We start from the raw sequence: 21818 nt of genomic DNA, 5'->3' as shown, positions 1-21818 counted from the left end.
AAGTTATTAACTACTATAATCAATTCTTGGTTTCTTATACAAAATTGTGGGGTTAAAAAAGAATCCCCCTGAAGAAATATTAAGAAAAACAGATTAATAACTAAATAAAATTCAGTAAAATAGATTGTGATCGAATGATTATTGATTATCAGAATGACTAATGTGAAGATACCTACGCATTGATGAATAGACTTATGAATTAATTGCTAAGTACCTCGTTCAAATTTATCCAATATTCCAATTGACATAATCAAATTTACGTCCATTTTTATAATCTTCGAGATAATGACACACAATTAACATTAACTAAATTATAGTAGCGTTGGGGGGGGGGGGGGGGGCGCACGTGTGCGCTCTAACGACTAGTAGATAAATAAAAGTTATGCAATTATTACAAAATACAAGAAGAAATAATATTTGAAAAAAAAAAAAACATTGTATACTAAAGGTCTGTTTTCTTCAACTTAATTTCAGTTCAGTTCAATACTAACTTCCTTCTCTCTTCGACTCAGTTCATCTTAATTCAGTAAATGAGAACAGGTTTAAGGCAAAGATTACATACCACTCGCCCTCGCAACAACAAAAAGCAATTGAACACATCACACCGTGAAATCATACAATACTCAAATTCATCATCGCAGATCTATTATAATATAAGATAAAAACACCTGCACACACAGCATTACCTCTCTCCCAATGTTATTTATACAGACTCACAAAAGCTTTACCTAATCAGCTCTCTTTCTCCAAGAGTTCCAATATAAGGGTCCCGCATTTCTCTCCTCTACTTTCTCTCTCCTCTACTTTCTCTGGGACTTACTAAAGAGGGAGAAACAATGCACCACTGCTCCGTTTGAAGAACAACAAGAACAAGAACAAAGATTTCATTTCTAGATCGAATTTTTGTGTTTTGTTTTGTCCAAAGAGAAGAATTTTGCTTGTTATGGATATGGAATTGGATCATCCTGTCATCGCTAATGAACTCAAAGATGAAAAGGTAGCCAATTTAATCTTGTTTTTTGTAATTTGTTTGCTTACTGAGTTTGATTACTGTTTTTGATCGCTGATATTTGTGTCTGATTAATTGGATTTTCTTTGAATTTGTTGGAATTTGATTCAATATTTGAAATTCAGTTACTTTTGTTTTTTACGAGTTGTTGTCAGAGGTTTTTTTTTTTTTTTTTTAATTTTTTTTTGTTATTTTTTTTTTTATAATTTTCAGCGAATTTGTCTTTATTTTATTTTATTTTATTTTTTTGTACAGAATTATGGCTATTTTTTAATTTAAGACGATGATTGTTGTTCAATTTCTCGGAATTATATTTCAATTAATTCGTACAAGTGTTGATCAGGGTTTTTTGTAGGTATGTCTGATTTGCAATTGATTAGGGTTCAGTTGAATTTGTTCTGAGTTTTTTAATTGAATTTATTCTTGGTGATATCTTTCCTAACATATTGACGTGAAATTCGTATTCTGTAGGATATTTCTTTGAATTTCTTGTTGGGTCGAATGATATAATAATTTTGTCCGGCGAAAATCAGTGGCCGAATTCAGTTGAGGAATGGTTGTTGCTATATCAAAGTGTTAGTGGCTATGAAATTATAATGATTAGACCAATCTGCAAAACATGAAAGGGATTATTACAACGTTTTTGTAGATGTTTGTTTGGTAATGACTGCCAAGGTCCGCTTCCTATGATCATGATTATGATGCTAGTTTTCCTCTGCAAATTCGATGATTGGGACCGTGTGTACATTGCTCATGAATTTTTATAAGCACTATAAGTAAAATTAAAGTAATTATGACATTCAAGGCGTTGGTTTTCCATTATTCCTTTTCAAAAGAATGTTTGAATTTCGGAAAGGAAACTAAGATTAGTAAAAAAAAGTGTGCATTGCTCCAAAGTGACTTACTTTGTCAATTAGATTTTATCCGGCTTTGAATTTTAATAACCTGCTGAATCATATTTTTAATCTATCATAGTATGTCCTCCAGTCTCTGATGTTTTGTGCTTACAGGATGTCTTAATGGCTGATCTAGCGGTGCCAACTGCTGTGCTAGTTTCTGTGGATAATGCCAATGGTGTGAAGACCTCCACATCAGGATCCAATAATTCAGCTGATCATAATGGTTCTACTTCTGACTTATCATTTCAAGATGATGCCATTGATGATGGGGATGATTATGTGGATGATGATGATGCTTATTCAGACTACTATGATAATGATGAGTATTTGTCTGATGTGGATGATGAACTTATGAAGCTGCAAGCTCAATTTGACAATGCAGACTTGCCTCCTGGCATTGAGGCATCAGTTCCCTGGTTGCAGGATCCTTCTCCAAGTGAGAAGCCTCCTGCTGCTGGAACATCAATTTTTCCAGTCCAGGAAGAGAAAGTCTCTGCGTCTAGCAGCTCTAAAGCCGAGTCAAGTTCAATTGTTAAAAAGGAAGAAGAGATGGATGAGGTTTTGAGAAAATTAATGTATTTCAAACAATTTGATACAGTCGCTGTATGTTCTGATCATCACTATCTAGATATGGAATCCTCAGGGCGAATGGTTGAAACTATTTTCCTTTCTTGAAATAATTAGCTTGTTTAACAAAAGTTAGTTTCGCAGCTTGCTTATATGTGCTTCTTTAAATGATACTGCAGCCTTCAAAGGATTGGTCAAAGAAAATTCAGGATGAGTGGAAAATACTGGAGCAGAACTTACCAGGTTTGTCTCTCAATGGTTTATGTTGTATATCTGTTAAGTTATGGGATCGTGTAGTCAATTTTACACTTTAGGTTTCTAGAGATTCATGTTTGCCTTATGATTTATTATTAAATTTCATTCAGTATTTTTTTATTTACTGATTTAAAGAGTGATATACTTAAAACTGTTGAAATCTGATCATACTAAATGGAAGGAGGTATCCTCTGAATAATTTTATGCTTTTGCTTCTTTTTTGTACAACTTATTATTTCTTGCAGGGGGGTGGGGTGTGGTTGGGTCGGTTGGCTGAGTTTACAGAGAAATTTTAGGTCCAAGGAGACTCAACCTTAGCTGAAGCCTCATTTTTTGCTTACTCTTTTGCAGAAACAATATTTGTTAGAGTTTATGAATCACGGATGGATCTTTTAAGAGCTGTCATTATAGGACCATCAGGTACTCCATATCATGATGGGCTTTTTGTCTTTGATGCTGTGTTTCCAGCTACATATCCAAATGAACCACCGGTATGTATTCATGGCAGCAAAGACTTTTCAATCATCTTGAAATTATATTTGCTTTTGCATTGATGTTGCAATGTATTACTCCCTCTGTCTGTTTAGCTTCACCCAAGAGATTAATATATTTTGATCATGATTGTACACTAATTTATATATAAATTAAACATACTTTGTACTTGAGTGGGATCTTGTTAGATTTATCAATATATCAAGTCTTCGTAACTGAAAGGTATTGGTAATTTGCTCAAAACTATGCATTGACACAACCCTGAATGCCATACATTGTAGTAGTTGGTTCATGTCTTTTTAGTTAATTTTATATTGTTAAAATCGGTTTTATGTAGCTTAAATTAGTTTTAACCAGTTACTAAACCAGTAATAATGAGTTTGTTTTCATTTTACTCCAACAGTATGTAAAGTTTCAATTTTATGAAAATCACGTGAAGATAACTGAGCCATAGTAGCAGTTTTGGTTGTGCTATGAATGTATAATTTTATTTTCTTAAATAAATGGGGGCATCATATAGGGAAATAATTAGTTTCATAGTATGCCTCCATACCCTGCTTTGGTCCCTGGAGTTTCTGATGCATATCAAGAAGATACGTAGAATAACACAAATTTTTGTATGTGGCTGGCCACACGGTGTGGCCAGCCATAATTTTTATTATTATTATTATTATTATTTGATACATACCACAAGTCTTCTCTCTCCTTTTTTTCTCTCCTCTTTTCTTAGCTTCTTCTCCAAGCCAAACCACACATCACCAATAATTACTCCACCCATTTTTTCTATCATCTTTTCTTAGCTTCTTCTCCACCACACATCACCAACAATCATATCTCTACTCCACCCATTTTTTCTCTCCTCTTTGCCATATTGTTGCAATTAAAGCCCGAAATTGTAGAAATTGGGTGCCAAATTGCTGTGAAAAATTGGATTTAATTAACCTTAAGATCATCAGCAACATTTGAAGTAGTGAAATCGAAGAGAATCGGAGAAATGTGAGCTCGTTTTCTTTGTGGAATCTTCGATCTAACATTTTTCGTCAAAAATTCAGCAACAGAAACAACAATAGTACTATGAGTAGATTGTAAACTACTTGTAGGGTGCGACTGATTTGGTCAGGGGTTACTTGTAGGGTTTTATTGGTTTTGGTTTGGGGTCACTTGTAGGGTGTTAATGGTTTTGGTCATAGGTTACTCATAGGGTGTTACTAGTTTAGTATGGAGCCTACAAGTAACCATTGAATAAGTAACTTATACAAGTAACCCTTAATAAGTAACTCATACAAGTAACCCCTGAATTAACCCATATAAGTAACCCCTGAATAAGTAATCCTTACAAGTAACCCCTGAAAAAAAATACAAGTAACCCCCGAAAAATACAAGTAACCCCTGAATAAGTAATTTATACAAGTAACCTCTGAAAATAAAAATACAAGTAATCCTTGAAAAATACAAGTAACTCCGACAAAACTAGTAACCCTTACAGTTTGTACTTATGCGCGTGAATAGTAACCCTGTTATGGGCGTGTGGCTGTGGTAGAATAATCATTTAAAGTATATCTTTTGGGTGGTTATTATAGATAATATTTAGTTGTTATTTATCTTCTATGTTAATAGGTTTAGTTTACAAATTAGTTTATCTTTTATTTTTACAATATTCTAGAGTTGATTTCGCCTATATAAAAGGCTTTAGGTTGTAACATTTTTGGAGAAAGAGTTGAATTTGAGTTATAGTTTGATCAATTCGTATGAATTGTTTTCCGCAAGAGAATTGCATATGGAGTTATTATTCCTTACCAAGGTTTAATAGCAACTAAATTGGAATCCTTCCTGGCAAAATAACAACTCATAACCTAATAGGTTTGGAGTCATAGGTTTAATCCTCTTGCGGAAAACAATTCATACGAATTGATCAAACTATAACTCAAATTCAACTCTCTCTCCAAAACGTTACAACATAAAGCCCTTTATATAGACAAAATTAACTCTAGAATATTGTAAAAACAAAAGATAAACTAATCTGTAAATTAAATCTATTAAAATAGAAGATAAATAACAACTAAATATTATCTATAATAACCACCCAAAAGATATACTTTAAATGATTATTCTATGTATCTTCTTGATATGCATCAGTTTCTTCCTTAATAAGCTCCCTAATACGTAGTATTTGTTTTGTTATTTTCTTATGTTCTTTATTGCAAACAAATTGTTGATGAGTTCAGAAGATAGATTTTCATGTGAGAATTTGATGTTGTATGTCGTATTTGGTACTCCGTACAAGGCTTAAACTGTAGGAATGGTAGTGCATTTGTTTTTGATTTTATGTATATGATGTCTTATTTAGTACTCCGTGTATGATAAGTTAGACAACGAATTAGGTGCTTCGCTGTTTTACATTTCTAGTTACCACCTTGCACCAGTGCATATGAGGGGTAATGTTAGCTAATTAAGAATAAGACCTTCCTAATGGAGATGCATTATTTATAGCACTACATCATCATATTGTCACATTCATGTGAACTAATGCACAGACAATAAGCTTTTTTTCGTCTATCGTGTATTAAACAGGCATTTGGTGTTAGAGAAATACTTTGAAATACTCGCAGCAGTTAGTTAGAATAATTACATTTTGATAATATTAACTTTTGTGAAATTCATGTTAGATGGTCCATTATCATTCAAGTGGCTTTCGACTTAATCCCAATCTGTATGAATGTGGAAAAGTCTGCTTAAGCTTGTTGAACACATGGAGTGGTGGACGAGACGAGATGTGGCTTCCAAAAAAGTCAACAATGCTTCAAGTTTTGGTGTCTATTCAAGCTTTAATTCTAAATGCTGAACCCTTTTTTAATGAACCTGGGTTCGACAAGACGTACAGAGGTTCCGAGGGCAAGAAAAAAGCCAAGGAATACAGTGAAGATATTTTCATTAAATCCTTGAAAAAGATGATGTACACAATTAGGAATCCCCCTCAGGTATGGCTCCACCATATACAACAAGAGTACATTATCTTTTTTTGTTTTCTTTTTTTCTTGAATTCATATGGATATGAGTATCACAATGGGATGGCTAAGTTTTCTTTTTACTGGTTTATTTTATTTATAATTTTACTTTCTTCGTTCTTTTTTTAATTGCAACGTTGCGCTTTTCACGCTTATAACGTTGCGGTTTTCACGCTTATCAGTGCACATTTTATATTATTAGAATCTTTAATTATTTTTTAGTAAAAATTATAATACTCCCTCCGTGTTTTAATAAATATTACACACTTTGACTGACACATAGTTTTAGGCAATTTAGTTGACTAAAATAAAATAAGAGGTAAGTGAGGTAGTTGAAGTTTTAAAAAATAATAAAAGAAAGATAATGAGGGTAATAGTTTAATGAAAAGAAATGATTGCGAGAGGAAAGAAATAATAAAAAAAAAGTAGTAGTGGGTTTGGTTGGGGATCATAAAAGAGAAAAATTTAATATTAAAATATATTTTTTTTTACCAAAAAAGGAAGTGTAACACTTAATAAAACTCTGCCGCATTGGTAAGTGTAACACTTGTTAAAACACGGAGGGAGTATGTTAATATTGTCAAAGTATTAATTCAAACAAATTTTACAAAATCCTATATAATTATTTTTTTCTTAATTATAAATCACAAAAGCAAAATTGATTACTCCGTAAGTAACTTATGTTTGAGGCTTCTAGAAAACTTGAGGGTGTCTTTTTCCTTGGTGGGAGAGGGAGAGAGCAAAGAGAGGGAGGGGGGGGGGGGGGGGGGGGAAGGGGTATAAAGATTGATTTATTGAATATGATTAATGTTTCACAATTTGGTTGCTGTTTACTCTTTTGTACTTGTGAGGATTCACAAACAGATTACTCTTCCTGCAGCATTTTGAGGATCTGGTAGCTGGACATTTTCGTGTTCGTGCTCTTGATATCATGACAGCATGTAAGGCATATGCTGATGGTGCTGAGGTAGGGTGTGATGTCAAGAAATGGCTTGAAGAGGGCGACAATGCTTTAAAAACCGGCTCATCAAACTTCAAAACTGAGGTTGCTAAAATTATGAGACCGCTTGTCAAATATTTCATCAATAATGGGTCGAAGGACTGTGAGAAGTTTCAGAGCTGATGCGTAGACCTTATATCAGATACTTCTGATTGCTCAAGTACTGACATAACTCTAGAAAGGCTTATAAGTAGGACCTAATCATAATCTAAATGCAATTACTTGTGCAGATTTTGATAGAACTTTAGGAAACTATTATGCAGTGCTAGCGTTATCGCTTTTAATTGTGCGTAGAAATGATATGATTTTCTAGGACAATTTAACTCTCAGAATCAAGATCTGCTTTATTAATTTCTTAGTGAAATGGATGTTTAGCGAAGCTAAATTCTCTGCTCAAGATCAATCTTCCAGTAGGCACATCAAATATGAATACATATGAAGTAGGAGCTTTGATTATCATGTACTGGCTTGGTTATTTAGCCTGTACACTCTTTAAATGTATTCTTTGCCTTAGGAATTGCTATGATGAAATTGATTGACATGCTAATGATGCTTTAAGTCGAATAAGCCTTGGTAATAAGTTAAGTAATGATAATGAATGCGATTTAATTAAAAAAATGCTACGTGTGGTAATGTCATCTTATCTTTCAACTTATGATGTGGTACTCCCTCTATAATTTATTATTTGCTCTATCTTGGATTCTTGGACACGATTATCGATGTAAATCTTTGATCAGTAATATGTTTAACTATTAATTAGTATAAATATAAATTATAGTAATTGAAATTAATAATCTATTTATGAGACGATTCCAATAAGTGTCCACACAACTATAATTTTTCTTATATATAAATCATAAATTTTAGTCCCTTTTTTTTTTTTTTTTTTTTTTTTTTTTCCTCTTTCCTTTTGATGAGAAAAGAGAGCAGAATTTTAATAAGAAAGCAAGGGGCATAAAAGTCACCTCATATACAACTAGGAATAACAGTGGATCTGGACTTGACCCGGATCCGTGGATCCAGATCCGTTTCTCATGGATGTGGGTCTTTAAAATTTGGACTCGTCGGATCCGGGTCGGATTCGGGTCCTGCTGTAAAAAACAGATCTGGATCCAGGTCTGGCCCCTAGACCCAGACCTAGATCCGTTTACCCGTTTTTTAATTTTCCCATTTAAAATAAACTAAAATTGTTTGTTTTTTTTATTAAAATGTTGATGATGCTCATATCGGATATATCATCATTGTTTTTTCACTCGCTCATTTGTAACATTGTACTTTTTTTGTTGTTTATAATTTTTATTTCAAAATATAAGTGTATAAGGTGGTTATTTTATGTTTTTAGATTGGTTGTATAACTTTAATTTAGGTTGAACGTAATAACCCCCGACGAAAGTTTGAAATGCATTTTTTGACTCAAACATTACATTTATTGCAAAAAATTAGGCAAAATATATTGGATCCGTTTTGGACCCGGATCCGTTGGATCCGTCGGATCTGGATCCGGGTCTCCATTTTCCAGACCCGACGGATTCGGGTCGGATCTGTATCCTTGATACAAAAACAGATCTAGATCCGGGTCCATCCGGACCCGGTCCAGATACGACCCGTTGCCATCCCTAGATACAACACAAGGGGGGATCTCTTCGATCCACACCCTTAAACTATCAAAAAATCTACTAACATTAGCAAGTTTGTGAGCAACACCGTTGCCCTTTCTCCCAAAAAAAGAAACATCAAAAGACAAGCAAATACTAGCAAGATGAAAAATGTCATTTAAGATTACACCAATAATCGAGCATTCATGCAAACCCGGCTTCAACTTGAAAAAAGAGGGTCTGATTGTCAATTTCAAAGATCAGACGAGTAAAGCCAGCTTCCAGAGCAATTGTGATAGCGTGCCTAGCAGTAAGGGCCTCAACAACGATAACCTCATGAGAGCCAGGCAGTGGCGGATCTACCTTTGGGCATGGTAGGTCACGTGACCTAGCAAAAAAGCAAAAAGTTTCTAAATATTAAACATTGCAGGGAATAATTATATATGCTCACTAGACTAGTGGTTGGGGCATATCTTTTCTAGGGAATGAACATGGGTTCGATTCCCATGAGCAGCATTTCTTTTTTTTTTTTTTTTTTTTTTTTTGTGTGTGTGTGTGTTTTTATTATTTTTAAATTTATTAATTAACTTCATCCTCAAATCCCACCTTATTAGTATTTTTTCCTTCTTAGTTCTTATTAGGCAACTTGTTAAAATTTATTTTTTATTTATTACCTTCATCCCTCAAATCCTACCTTCTTAGTTCTTACTAGGTAACTGGTTAAAGCTCGTCATTCTAAATCTTTTTGGTAATTTCATTGGTTATTTGTCATTATCCATCAGACCATCACAAATCCTCCTTCTCCTCTCCCACGAGATAGTTAATATTTTTGGAGTGACTTTTTTTTAAAAAAAAAAGCTTTAAGAATATTTATGTATTAAATATTGATTTGTATGCGGTCGATGGGAGACAGTGACCCAGCACCCGTAAAATCCTGGATCCGCCACTGGAGCCAGGTAGAGTGCAGCAAGTAGCAGCATGGATGTCACCCTCCCAATTACGCATAGCTCCACCACAACCAATCATACCATCATTAAAATAGGGTGCATTAGAGTTCACCTTGACCAAACCAACCGAAGGAGGTGTCCAACACTACGGGGTGGGGCTGGCCAAACAACGCTCAATGGGGATAGGCTCATTAGCTTTGTGAAATTCACCCACAACATCACTTGCTTTCAGAATGGTGGCTTCGAATGGAGAAACTTTATTCTCGAAGTTCCAGGCATTGCGCTTTAACCAAAGACCCCACAAAACACACCAAACAAGATCCCACCAAGTTTTATCCTTGAAAGTGGAAGCCAACGTCACCCACCAATCCATAGGCGAGAAAGAGGCCTCGCAAGGGATATCAAGCCTAAGAGGAGAGGCGTACCAGGTTCTTTTAGAATCCGAACATAAAAAGAGAGCGTGCATCATAGTTTCAGCAGCTTCACCACAGCATGGGCAAGTAGTATCAATGCACATACCCCTGATGCTCAACGAAGACTTCACTGCAATGGCATTGCCAGCCAAACAATTTGATGATGAATATTGTAAAAATTCACACAAACATTAGTCAAAGTAGGTCAAATGAATAATGTAAAAAGTGTAAATAGAACAAGTAATAAAATATGGAGGGAGTAATAGTCCTAAAGTGGCAATGGATGTTAATGAAAATTTTTGCTGAAAATGAAATACTTGAGGTTAATTACGCTCTGCTTGTTTTTACGCAAAACAATTTCCTAGAAAATAATTTTCTCATTTTTATATTGTTTGGTTGGTAAATGAATAAAAACGATATCCCCAAAGGTGAAAAATAGTTCTCCGAGAAGTAGATGTTTCGGCAAAAAATTGACATTTCGAGCCAAATTTGGACCTCATGTTAACCTATAAAATGTACTCCGAGCCCCGAGGGTGTGTAACACCCTAGAAATTCCTTTATTTTAAAATGCCTATTTTTCTCTATTTAAAACTCAAAATAGGAAAATCTAAGACATTACTGCCACCGTGAAAACGGCTAAGGCAACTATCAAAGACACACAGCGAAAGACTATCTTTTAAAACATTCAAAACAATTCAACTTAAAAAGTCAACCAACGAAAGTAAAGTCAAACCAGAATAAAACGAAGTCAACCTACAACTTGGAACCAATGTAGGCCCTTTAAAATCTTTGTGTTAGTCGATTGGCATAATATAATAAAATGTTTAAAGCAATAAACATATCATAAACTTATGGAAACTAGCATGATTCGCTCTTCACTCATGCCCATCATGAATATGCTTCATCACCTGAAAAGTTTCTCTCTATTTGCTTCCACTACTCTCCATTAAAAATGGGTTATCATAGGGCCAAGGTAAAGACAAAGCCAACAAACACACAATCAGGAATGCTGAGTATATAAGCGTAATTAAACACACTAACATGCTATCACCTATCAACACACAACTTACCTCGATGCACCTGTTCACAAGCATACAACATACAATATAACTCCCAATTAAGTAACTAATTGATTCATTTAGCATTGATTACGCATCGAATGGGTTTTCCCCTAACCTGCCCCAATAAAGGGGTACTAACACCGGAGCTAACCGTGCCAGTATAAAATAACCACTCGTAAGTGGCGGAATTCCTGCGCATAATAATAAAAGGAAAATACAGCATCCTGTACTCCCAGTAGAAGTTATGGTAAAATATAAAGTCGCATAACTCCCTCCATATGTTCATACTCAAGGTATATACGTTTCAAGAGTTTTGGTGCGTAATCTCTTTCACTATTCATTGATTTACATATTATTAGACTTGGTGATGGCTCTCAAAACATAACACAATCAATCATTATAATTATTCAAATAATTAAACATACCAATTTAATTCTTGAATAATTAGTGATCACATAATATTTAATGTTGAACCTTTTTTGATCTAACTCGGTTTCAAAGACACCTTAAACGTGTAATGCGCCACAATTCCTATCTCTCGGTGTTAGACAATTCCTATCTCTCGGTGTTAGAAACACCTTAAGTGCACTAAGGCACCAAAATATAATTTATTCCTCGTGTACATAGACACTTAAATAGCTCTTTTCTCATTCTTATAGCATCAATAAAAATTATATGAACCATAATAAAATTCCATTTTAATATTCCAAACCAAATTAAACATTTAGTTTAATTAAACATGCTCTCTATCATGCCAATAATAAAAGTGTGGTTCATATACAACATGCCAAAATAATTATTTCCATTCAATATTCCATCACAAATAATCCATGCTTCATAATTCAATCACCAACATCAACCAAATAATAAATTCCAATCACATCCTATCATGATACTATTTGGAATCAATTATTCAAAGCTATAAATATTCCTACATCACCAAATAAATATCAAGTACGCAAATGTACCTTGAATGCGATCTTAAAATCTACACGATGAACAGAAATCACTCACTTGGAAGTCTCCTACAATCCAAAATCGTAATATGGTATTAAAATCTACTCCACACAAATTTCCATCAATATATACTCTTATTAAACCACTCATAATTTAATTAAAACAAGCTGAAAATTAATTTAAAACCTCTTACTTTAATCCCAATTAATGGGTAGTCAAAATTCCTTCAAGAAACTTAATTTTTATTTTACTAACAAAATTTCCAGCAACATTAATTCATAAAAACCTACTGTAAATATACTTTAAAACCTTTAAATTAAAGGTTTAAACAACCCTAAATCATATTCCTTCAATAATCAATTATTTACAAATCTAGGGTTTCAAATTTGGGGCTTTTTAATTAAAATTAAAATCTAAAAATTAATTTGCATCATAATTAAAATCAATCATCATAAAATCATCACAAAACTCATAATTAATAATTAGATTTAGGATTAAACAAAAGAAATAAAAAAAAGAATATTTTTTTTTCGAATGGTGCGCCGGACAGCAGCAACGGCACCACAACCGGCTGCTGATGGTGGTGGCCGGCGGCCCACCGGTGGTGTGGTGGTGGCCGGCGGTGGTGCGTGCAATAAGGGGAAGGGGTAAAGAAAGAAAAAGAAAAAGAAATAAAGGAGAAGGGAGAGAAAGTTTATTTTGGGTATTCTCCACTCTAGGCAAAGTTTAATTTGCTCATGTGTTGAATATTTATACCCCTTTCTCTAGAAACTCTTCTTACCTTAAATTTCCCTTTCTATCTTTACTAACCCCTTTCCTAATAAAACTTAACTTTTATAAAGTTTTCCTTTTTATAAAACTTTACTAAAATAAATCTCAACTTAATAAAATAATTAATTAAATAAAACTTTCCTTTTATAAAATATTTCCAAATTTATTTAAAATAAATAATTAAAATGCCATAAATAATTCATTTCGAATTATTTAAATACTTCACAAAATACTTACTTAAAATAAAATACGTATAAAAATACGGGGTATTACAGGGTGGACCCTGGGGAAAGCCTCTGACGACCAAGTTAAATGCCAAACAATGAATACTTCATGGTAATTTTTGGAAGAGAGAGAGTGGAAGGGTGATCAAATTAGTTAAAGAGTGATCCCCTTTTACATTTGCCATAATAAGGAAGGTATATATATACTACTCCCTCCGTCCTTTAATGATAGTCCCTTATAAGCAAATTTCACGGGAATTAATAAACATAAATAAGTAGTAACAAAAGAAAATTGAAAAAGTTTATTTACATTGGGTATGCAAAAAACTAGAAAGAGAAAGTAATAAAAGTATATGAAAAATTAAAATTTGTATCGGAAATTTAAATTTACACAAATATTGTTGCAAATTGGAGGGAATTTTGGTAAAAAGTTATTAATAGTACTTGAAAAAAGCAAATGGGACTATCATTTTAGGATTTAAAATTGGCCATAAGGGACTATCAATAAGCGACAGAGGGAGCATGTAATAATACATTGATGGGCAATAATGGGCCCTAATCGTGTATTTGGCTTGTTTGGACCTTTTAAGGTCTTTCGTGCCTTTGGGCTTATATGAGTAGGATTGGATTAGGCTAAAAGTGGTAGGACCATTTTAGTACCAAAACAACTTGTCCCCAGACATGACTTTATTTGAAGAATGATTTGGGTTTTATTTCTGCTTTCCGAGAAATTTGGTAGTAGAGCTTGAATTGGAGAGTTTTAACGCTCGGTCTATTATACGTAGTGAATAAATTTTAAAGCCTAACTTTCAAACTGAGGGTCATTAGAGCGGATGGCCAAAGCTTGACTCTTGATCCGAGGATGAGAGGATCATTTGGAGCTGATGGCCGAAGCTTGATTCTAGATTTGATGATTATTTCGAGCTCATGGCTGAAGTTTAACTCTTGATTCGAGAATCATTTTGAGCAGATTGCTAAAGCCGTTTGATCTGATGGTTATTAATTAGATATGATGGTGACGTGGGGAAACTAGGTCGTTGGGCTAATTCTCCCTAAGCCAAACAAAATTTATAAACACTCAACAAACCTAAATACAAGTATAGAGGTAAGTCAAGGGTCGAACCCAAAGGAACGGTAATGTCTAAATGCTTTCAATTATGTGCCTAAGCTAGGTCGAAGACAAGAGGTAAAAGATGACTCTAACAACTACTAAAACGAAGAAACCAAACAAATATAAGAGCTAGGGATTAGGATCCGCAAATAATGGCAATGAACGATGCAAATTGGAATGGAAAGTCGACTAAGTCAAGCAATGTGAGGGAAAATCAATCATGCAACCAAAAGAGCATGTCAAGCTATTCTCCTAGAGGTCTAACTAGAGTCAACTACGATAAACTCTAGCTAGGAAACATCACAAGACACCTCAATCGTGTAAATGCAAGCCACAAATCAATGGTTCGTATCAATGTGAACTTACAATGCAATCTAGTGCAATAATCAAAGTTAGCTACTCTCTAATTAATCACACACATGCACATGATCAATTAACCAAGTTTAATCACATCATCAACTCCATCAATTATCCCCAATTTACATCAATTCATTACATCATAAGCTTCACCAAATCCCTAACTAAACAACTACTCAAACATGATCATCAATTCTACCAATACAAACATGAATAACCAAAATCAATCATCAATTCATCAAAATCCAATCAAAATCAACAATCAAAACAATGAATATTAAACAAAGCAATAAATGAGATAGAGTTTAGAAATGCTCATTGATAATAGAGTAGATCTCCAATACAATTGTCACATTTGAATCTTCAATCTCTCAATCACCATTGAAATTCTTCACTTTCTCTCTCTAAAATCTACTCCTAAAACTAACCCCTAAATCTAGAGAGAGAAGCTCTCAACTAAGCTAGGAAAATGATCTAATTCTAATTCTAATCTAATTCTAATTGTTTCTAATTGTTTCTCTCTCTACCCAAAAATGGGTATTTATAAATACAAGGGTTAAAAGAAAATAAAATAGAAAATAAAATAAAAGAAAAAGAAAGTAAAAGGAAAAGAAAAAGAAAAGAAAAGAAAATAAAATAAAATAAAACAATAAAAGAAAAAGAAAGAAAATAGAAAACTAAAACTAAAAGGAAAATAAAGTAAAAAGAAAATGAAAAAAGAAATTAACAGCCACGCATTTGCTGTTCTTCAATTGGGACGAAATCCCCTGCTTCGCACAGCAAATCAACACACCAAATCACCGTCATCAAAGCCGCTTATCATCATCAATCAACAGCCCCTAATTATACCCAGCTGTGTGCGGCCGCATTCATTGAATGTGCGCCCGCACATGCTGAGGTTCGAAGCTGCTCTGCTGGAGGTAAAGCACGGCTACTTGGAGGCTTGAATTAAAGACGCAATTGGAGGTAGTAGGTGGCGAAGGTGGCGCAATTGGTGGTGTAATTTGCTGCGGCAAAAAGGGGGCAGCAGGTGGCGGTTGAGTTGCTGCAATTGTTGTTGTTGTTGCGTGAAGAGGTGGCTGAATTGGAGTGGAGTCGGAGCTGCTGTTGCGTGGTGTGGTGGCTGTGACTTGAGGTGCGAAGGTGGTTGTGGGTGTGTTGTGTGTTGCGTGCATTTGGTGGTGGAATTAAGGAGCAAAGGAAAGTGGAAATTGTGGTGCGAATTGGGGGTAATTGCAGGTGGGTGCGGGTGTGTTTGGGGGCAGCAGGGGTTGCGGTGGCTGCGTGAAGTGGTGGTGTGTTGGAGGTGCGGCGGAGCTGCTGGGAGGTTGGTGTTGCGAGGTGAGGGAGTGAGGTAGTGGCTGCTGGGGGTTGCTTCGGGGAACAGGGGAGATTGAAGTTGTTGTTGGAGTTGATGTTGCTGGTTTGAAGCAAGGGAAATAAGGGAGTTGAACAGGGGAAGGCAGGGGAGAGTTGCTGTAGAGTTTCTGGTTGTTGCCAACACCATCACCATCATCACCATGATGGTGATGAAGACCAAACTAAGCAGTTTCTAACACCAAATCACACTTGGAACAAATACCTACAAAACACACAAAAAAACGAGAAATAAAACAAAGTGAAATAAAACTAAAACCGACAAATAAAAGTAAAAGAAATAAAATAAAAATGAAAATAATAAAAGAAAGAAAAATCAAATCAAATGAAAATAAAATAAAATAAACTAAAATAAAATAAAACTAAATCTATAAAATCTAAAATAAGAAGGAAACAACTAAAATAACGAAAATAAAAGAAATAAAAGAGAAAATACTAGAAAACCATAGAAATGCTCAAAAGTCGTAAAATAAGAGAACAAAGGTAGAATAGAGAGAGAAAGCATAAAACCGAGCATTTATTGAGCAAGAAAGCAATGAAAAAAGGACAAAAAGGACCTAAATGCTCATCAAATGTGTGCCATTTATGACACACATCAAATACCCCCAAGCTTACCTTTTGCTCGTCCTCGAGCAAAACAAAACCAAGGGAGTGAAAATGACGAGCTTATTAAAACAAACTAGAGAAGAGACGAGATGAGAATATACACTAACTCACTGTCGTAGGAATCACGGTTGTTTTTAGCTACAACAAGCCCTTTAAACCCCAAAGTCGCCTATGAGGACGAGTGAGGTCTCGTAAGGGTATCCTAAGAGTTTGACCCATAACTCTCATAGCAATACAAACAAGGCAAAGCATGAAAAAGAAAACAAAATACAAGAAAAGCAAACAAATGTTCATGAAAGGACTTTTGCAAATGTACAAGCACAAGTGGATGAAAATCTTTCTAAATAAGTAAGGGAGTGCACGTTCCAAGATACCCAAGGTTGATTGAAACATAAATATGCTAAGCATAGGAACTAGCTTTCACAATCCACTTTCATCCCAAACGATCTTACCGCGTTCTTCCTAATAGCTTCAAATCGACCTCTAATGAGCATCCCATTGATTCCGCGAAGGAACTGGAAAAAGAGAATTTTTAAGGCTACTCGACATCTTGACTTTTGCATTCCCTCTCCCTATTCCTAAAACTCACATTCCTCTCCACCGATGAATGACTCACCATTTAGGTCAAAAGGTCTTTCCCCAAGGTTGTAACGTTAAGGCAATAAGGGTGAAGGTAGGCTAAAAATTTGAAATTTGGTGGTTTTCCTAAAAGTGAAGCAAAGAACGGCCAATTCTTAGAATCACAAACAAGTAAACACCAATCCAAACAAAAATACTCACACCCCCAAGCTTATTCAAAGCTATAAACCACAAACATATACACAAAAAGCGTGAGAACGCTTCCCCCCAAGCTTAAATGGAGCATTGTCCTCAATGCTCAAAAAGGGAGAAAACTCACATCAAAATATTTTTGAATTTTTTTTATTTTTCACTTTTTTTTTTCCTTTTTTTTATAGTGCTTTGTCCTCGCCTCTTTTAACTTTGGACGGCTTTTTCGATTTTGCACTTATTTGTCCATGCCTTTTATAATATAGGACGGCTTTTACTCATACTCATTTGCCATTATTCACAAAGAAGATAAAACACAAACTTGCTTTCATAAGAACCAAACATTTCAACTTCTCCACCACAAACTCCATCAAGAATGATCAATTGCTTCACAAAAACCAAGAAAAGAAAGAAAATGAAACAAAAGGCCAAAGATCTAAAGATGTGGCTTGAAAAGTAGGTATAAGGCTCAAATGGTTGCAAGAAGGCAAATGTAAACCCAAAAATAAAGAAAATGAATAAAACTATCCTAAAAATGAAAAATACTACCCCGAAAAAGGTGCCTTTGTCCTCCCTAAATGGTTCGGTCTCGGATTCAAGATCTATGAGTCAAGTTTCAAGATTAGGATTGCAAAAAGTCAAGGATCCATGCCGCTCATACAAGTAAGGTAGAAGGCTTGAAAAACATAGAACTCACATGGTTGTAGCAAAAACTCACTATTGGTGTCAAATCGACTATAGGAAGCAACTACCAAACGGGCCACAAACAAGTAGAATCCGGCTTCATGTTCCCACTAGTTCTAACCAACTACCTTAGCATGCTTTATCCTAGAATCAACCAAGCGTAATCTCAAACCGTGCACACCGTTACCATTTAGGAAGAAAAGCATTCAATTATACAAGTCCAAATGTTATTATGTCCAAACCAAGAACAAAACAAAACACATTGCAAATTTGCCTTGATAGAAACAAAAATCTTTTTGGAGTTTTTTCAAAACATAAGAAACATGGAAAAGCATATACAAAGGTGCATAACACATATGAATCACCATTCCACCAAACATGATAGAATACCCTCCCCCAAGCTTGAATGAGACAATACACTCAAACATAAATCATATAATCCATGGGAGGGGAAAACAAGGAGATCAATCCAACAAACCAACATATGTCCAACATGGCATCATCCACTAGAGAAAGAGCAAAGAAAGATATTACCGGATTTGAGGTTGGTGTAAATACCCGCAAATGACCCAATTAAACCTTTCATAGCTAATTTCTCAAGAATTGAACCTTGTTTCCATATGCTTGCAAAGATAGGAGTCAACCTTCCTTGATTCTTGACCCAAATCGAGGCACCAAAGTATATCAAGTCATGTACCTAGCAAAAGGCACACAAACATTTCCATGAGAAAATATATTCTAAAAAGAAAAGGAAAATCTAATCTAAAACACGGGTTACTTCCCGAGAAAGGCTTGCTTAAGGTCCAAGCGTGACCGCTCTAGTAAAATAATATTGCAACGATCGCAAGAGCTTGTCAAATGCACTACTACACATTTCATAAGATAGAAGGTAGGCAAATGACGGAAGAAAAACGTGCAACACGATCATTGCACGCAAGTGAGAAGGGAGGTGCCAAAAGAAAGAAGAAGAAGGATCAAAAGGAAAAACAAGAAAATAAGAAGAAGAAGGGGGAAAAGAAAAAGAAAAAGGCAAATCCTCCTCACTAGGATATTTTTGGGTGGCAACATCACCCTCTTCCTCAATTGGAGACAAATGACCCACATGCAAATCCTCATAGACAAAAGGGTCCCCAATGGGCTTACCAACAAAAGAAGGGAGAAAAATAGGGCAATAGGGGATGTGGTCAAACTTTTGAGAGAAAGGGGTATGAGAAATAGGTAAAGGGTTCGCGACTCCCTCAACACAAGGTCTCTCATCGCCAATGAGGGCATGCAAATCAATCATAGAATCCTCAAAAGAAGAACACTCATGATCACCATCTCCCTCAAACATCCAACTCCCAAGAGGAACCACATAATCTCCTCCACTACCTTCATGAACAATAGCTCCCTCAACTTCCTTAAAGCCTAGAGTCTCAAAACCATGCATGAATGGAGGCAAATTCACTTCAAATTCATCTCTCTCCCATGAAGCTTTCTTAATCAACTTGTTTAAAAGGCTATGGCTATTCCTTATGCACTCAAGAAACACATTTGACATAACCTCAAACGAGTCCAAATACTCATGGATAGAAGAGTCACATTCACACACTTGAGACTCATCACAAAGGGTGGGAGGGTTGGGAATTTCAAATTCAACACTCTCTTCGTTCACAACTCCTTCACCATCACTCATATGCTCACCAAAGGTATCCTCACACACTCTTGGTTGCTCAAAATCACCATCATCATCCTCAACACACACATTGGATTTGTTATTTTCACATACAAGCATCAAAGATGACAATTGGCTTTTTAGCTCTTCATTTCTCCTTCTTTCCTCCTCAAAACGCTCCTCACTCTTTTTCATCATCTCTAATTGACTTCTCAAACAATTAAGAGTAGACTCCATTTTAGGCCCAAGATCATCACTAAGCTCAACATGCCTAATTCGAGTTTCCAAGGTAACAATAAGAGATTCAAAGGATGTAGGAGATTGAGGCTCAACAAAAGAAGAAGAAGTACAACCAAGATTGGAAGAATCAACATCGAAATCATGAGCATGTACATCACATTGGGGGGTGGGGGCAAAATCAAGAACATGAGATTCATTATCAAGGGAACGAAGCACATCACAAGAAGGCATGGTAAATAATGAAGAATATTGAAACACACCATTAGCATCAACTTGAGCATGTACTCCATTATCATGAACAAAAGGGGAAATAGAGTTGAAATCATGTGTTCTAGGTTCACTAATGGGATCATGTGACAACTCATGGGAAATCATGCTAACATTAGAAGAATCAAGACATTGCACATCAATATTAGGAACATGATTATCCCTATTATAAACATCCCTAGCAAACCAAACATAAAAATCCCAAGCATCATCAATTGACAATGCTCTAAATTCACCATTATGCATGCATTCAACTTCATCCCTAGTTTGCTCATTCAAACCAAAATAACAAATCTCACAAGCCTCCCAAAGGCTACTACAATTACAATCAAGAAATCCCTCTAGTCTATTAAAATATTCACAAAAAGGCTCATTGTCAAATTGAGGAAAAGATAGACATGCCATTTTATACAAAACAAGCAAAAATCAAATAAAAGAAAAGTATACACAAAGACCTAGACTCAAGCAATCAAAAACACTCAAACATAGACACCGTTCCCCGGCAACGGCGCCATTTTGACGTGGGGAAAACTAGGTCATTGGGCTAATTCTCCCTAAGCCAAACAAAATTTATAAACACTCAACAAACCTAAATACAAGTATAGAGGTAAGTCAAGGGTCGAACCCAAAGAAACGGTAATGTCTAAATGCTTTCAATTATGTGCCTAAGCTAGGTCGAAGACAAGAGGTAAAAGATGACTCTAACAACTACTAAAACGAAGAAACCAAACAAATATAAGAGCTAGGGATTAGGATCCGCAAATAATGGCAATGAACGATGCAAATTGGAATGGAAAGTCGACTAAGTCAAGCAATGTGAGGGAAAATCAATCATGCAACCAAAAGAGCATGTCAAGCTATTCTCCTAGAGGTCTAACTAGCGTCAACTACGATAAACTCTAGCTAGGAAACATCACAAGACACCTCAATCGTGTAAATGCAAGCCACAAATCAATGGTCCGTATCAATGTGAACTTACAATGCAATCTAGTGCAATAATCAAAGTTAGCTACTCTCTAATTAATCACACACATGCACATGATCAATTAACCAAGTTTAATCACATCATCAACTCCATCAATTATCCCCAATTTACATCAATTCATTACATCATAAGCTTCACCAAATCCCTAACTAAACAACTACTCAAACATGATCATCAATTCTACCAATACAAACATGAATAACCAAAATCAATCATCAATTCATCAAAATCCAATCAAAATCAACAATCAAAACAATGAATATTAAACAAAGCAATAAATGAGATAGAGTTTAGAAATGCTCATTGATAATAGAGTAGATCTCCAATACAATTGTCACATTTGAATCTTCAATCTCTCAATCACCATTGAAATTCTTCACTTTCTCTCTCTAAAATCTACTCCTAAAACTAACCCCTAAATCTAGAGAGAGAAGCTCTCAACTAAGCTAGGAAAATGATCTAATTCTAATTCTAATCTAATTCTAATTGTTTCTAATTGTTTCTCTCTCTACCCAAAAATGGGTATTTATAAATACAAGGGTTAAAAGAAAATAAAATAGAAAATAAAATAAAA

At 35.0% G+C, this 21818-nt stretch overlaps 1 protein-coding gene across 1 annotated transcript; it reads left to right on the top strand.

Annotated features, from left to right (window-relative positions):
* Window positions 1-716: 716 nt before the first annotated feature.
* On the top strand, window positions 717-7624 carry LOC145589532 (putative ubiquitin-conjugating enzyme E2 38). Its single transcript, XM_081646137.1, has 6 exons — window positions 717-997; window positions 2020-2559; window positions 2655-2718; window positions 3082-3221; window positions 5889-6200; window positions 7108-7624. Exons 1-6 carry the CDS (start codon window positions 944-946, stop codon window positions 7348-7350), a joined length of 1353 nt encoding a protein of 450 aa, XP_081502263.1. The 5' UTR covers window positions 717-943; the 3' UTR covers window positions 7351-7624.
* The last annotated feature ends 14194 nt before the right edge of the window (window positions 7625-21818 follow it).

The sequence above is a fragment of the Chenopodium album genome, chromosome 17 (assembly GCF_948465745.1).
Source record: "Chenopodium album chromosome 17, dcCheAlbu1.1, whole genome shotgun sequence".
Classification (NCBI taxonomy): Eukaryota; Viridiplantae; Streptophyta; class Magnoliopsida; order Caryophyllales; family Amaranthaceae; genus Chenopodium; species Chenopodium album.
Note: the sequence above shows the minus strand (reverse complement) of the source record. Positions and strands in the feature narration are given on the sequence as shown.

Excerpts from the sequence above, each read along its gene's own strand:
- LOC145589532 (XM_081646137.1), top strand. The coding sequence starts at position 944 with ATGGATATGGAATTGGATCATCCTGTCATCGCTAATGAACTCAAAGAT. Across the intron at positions 2,560-2,654 it reads TGGAATCCTCAGGGCGAATG|CCTTCAAAGGATTGGTCAAA; the intron begins GTTGAAACTATT and ends ATGATACTGCAG. Across the intron at positions 6,201-7,107 it reads CAATTAGGAATCCCCCTCAG|CATTTTGAGGATCTGGTAGC; the intron begins GTATGGCTCCAC and ends CTCTTCCTGCAG.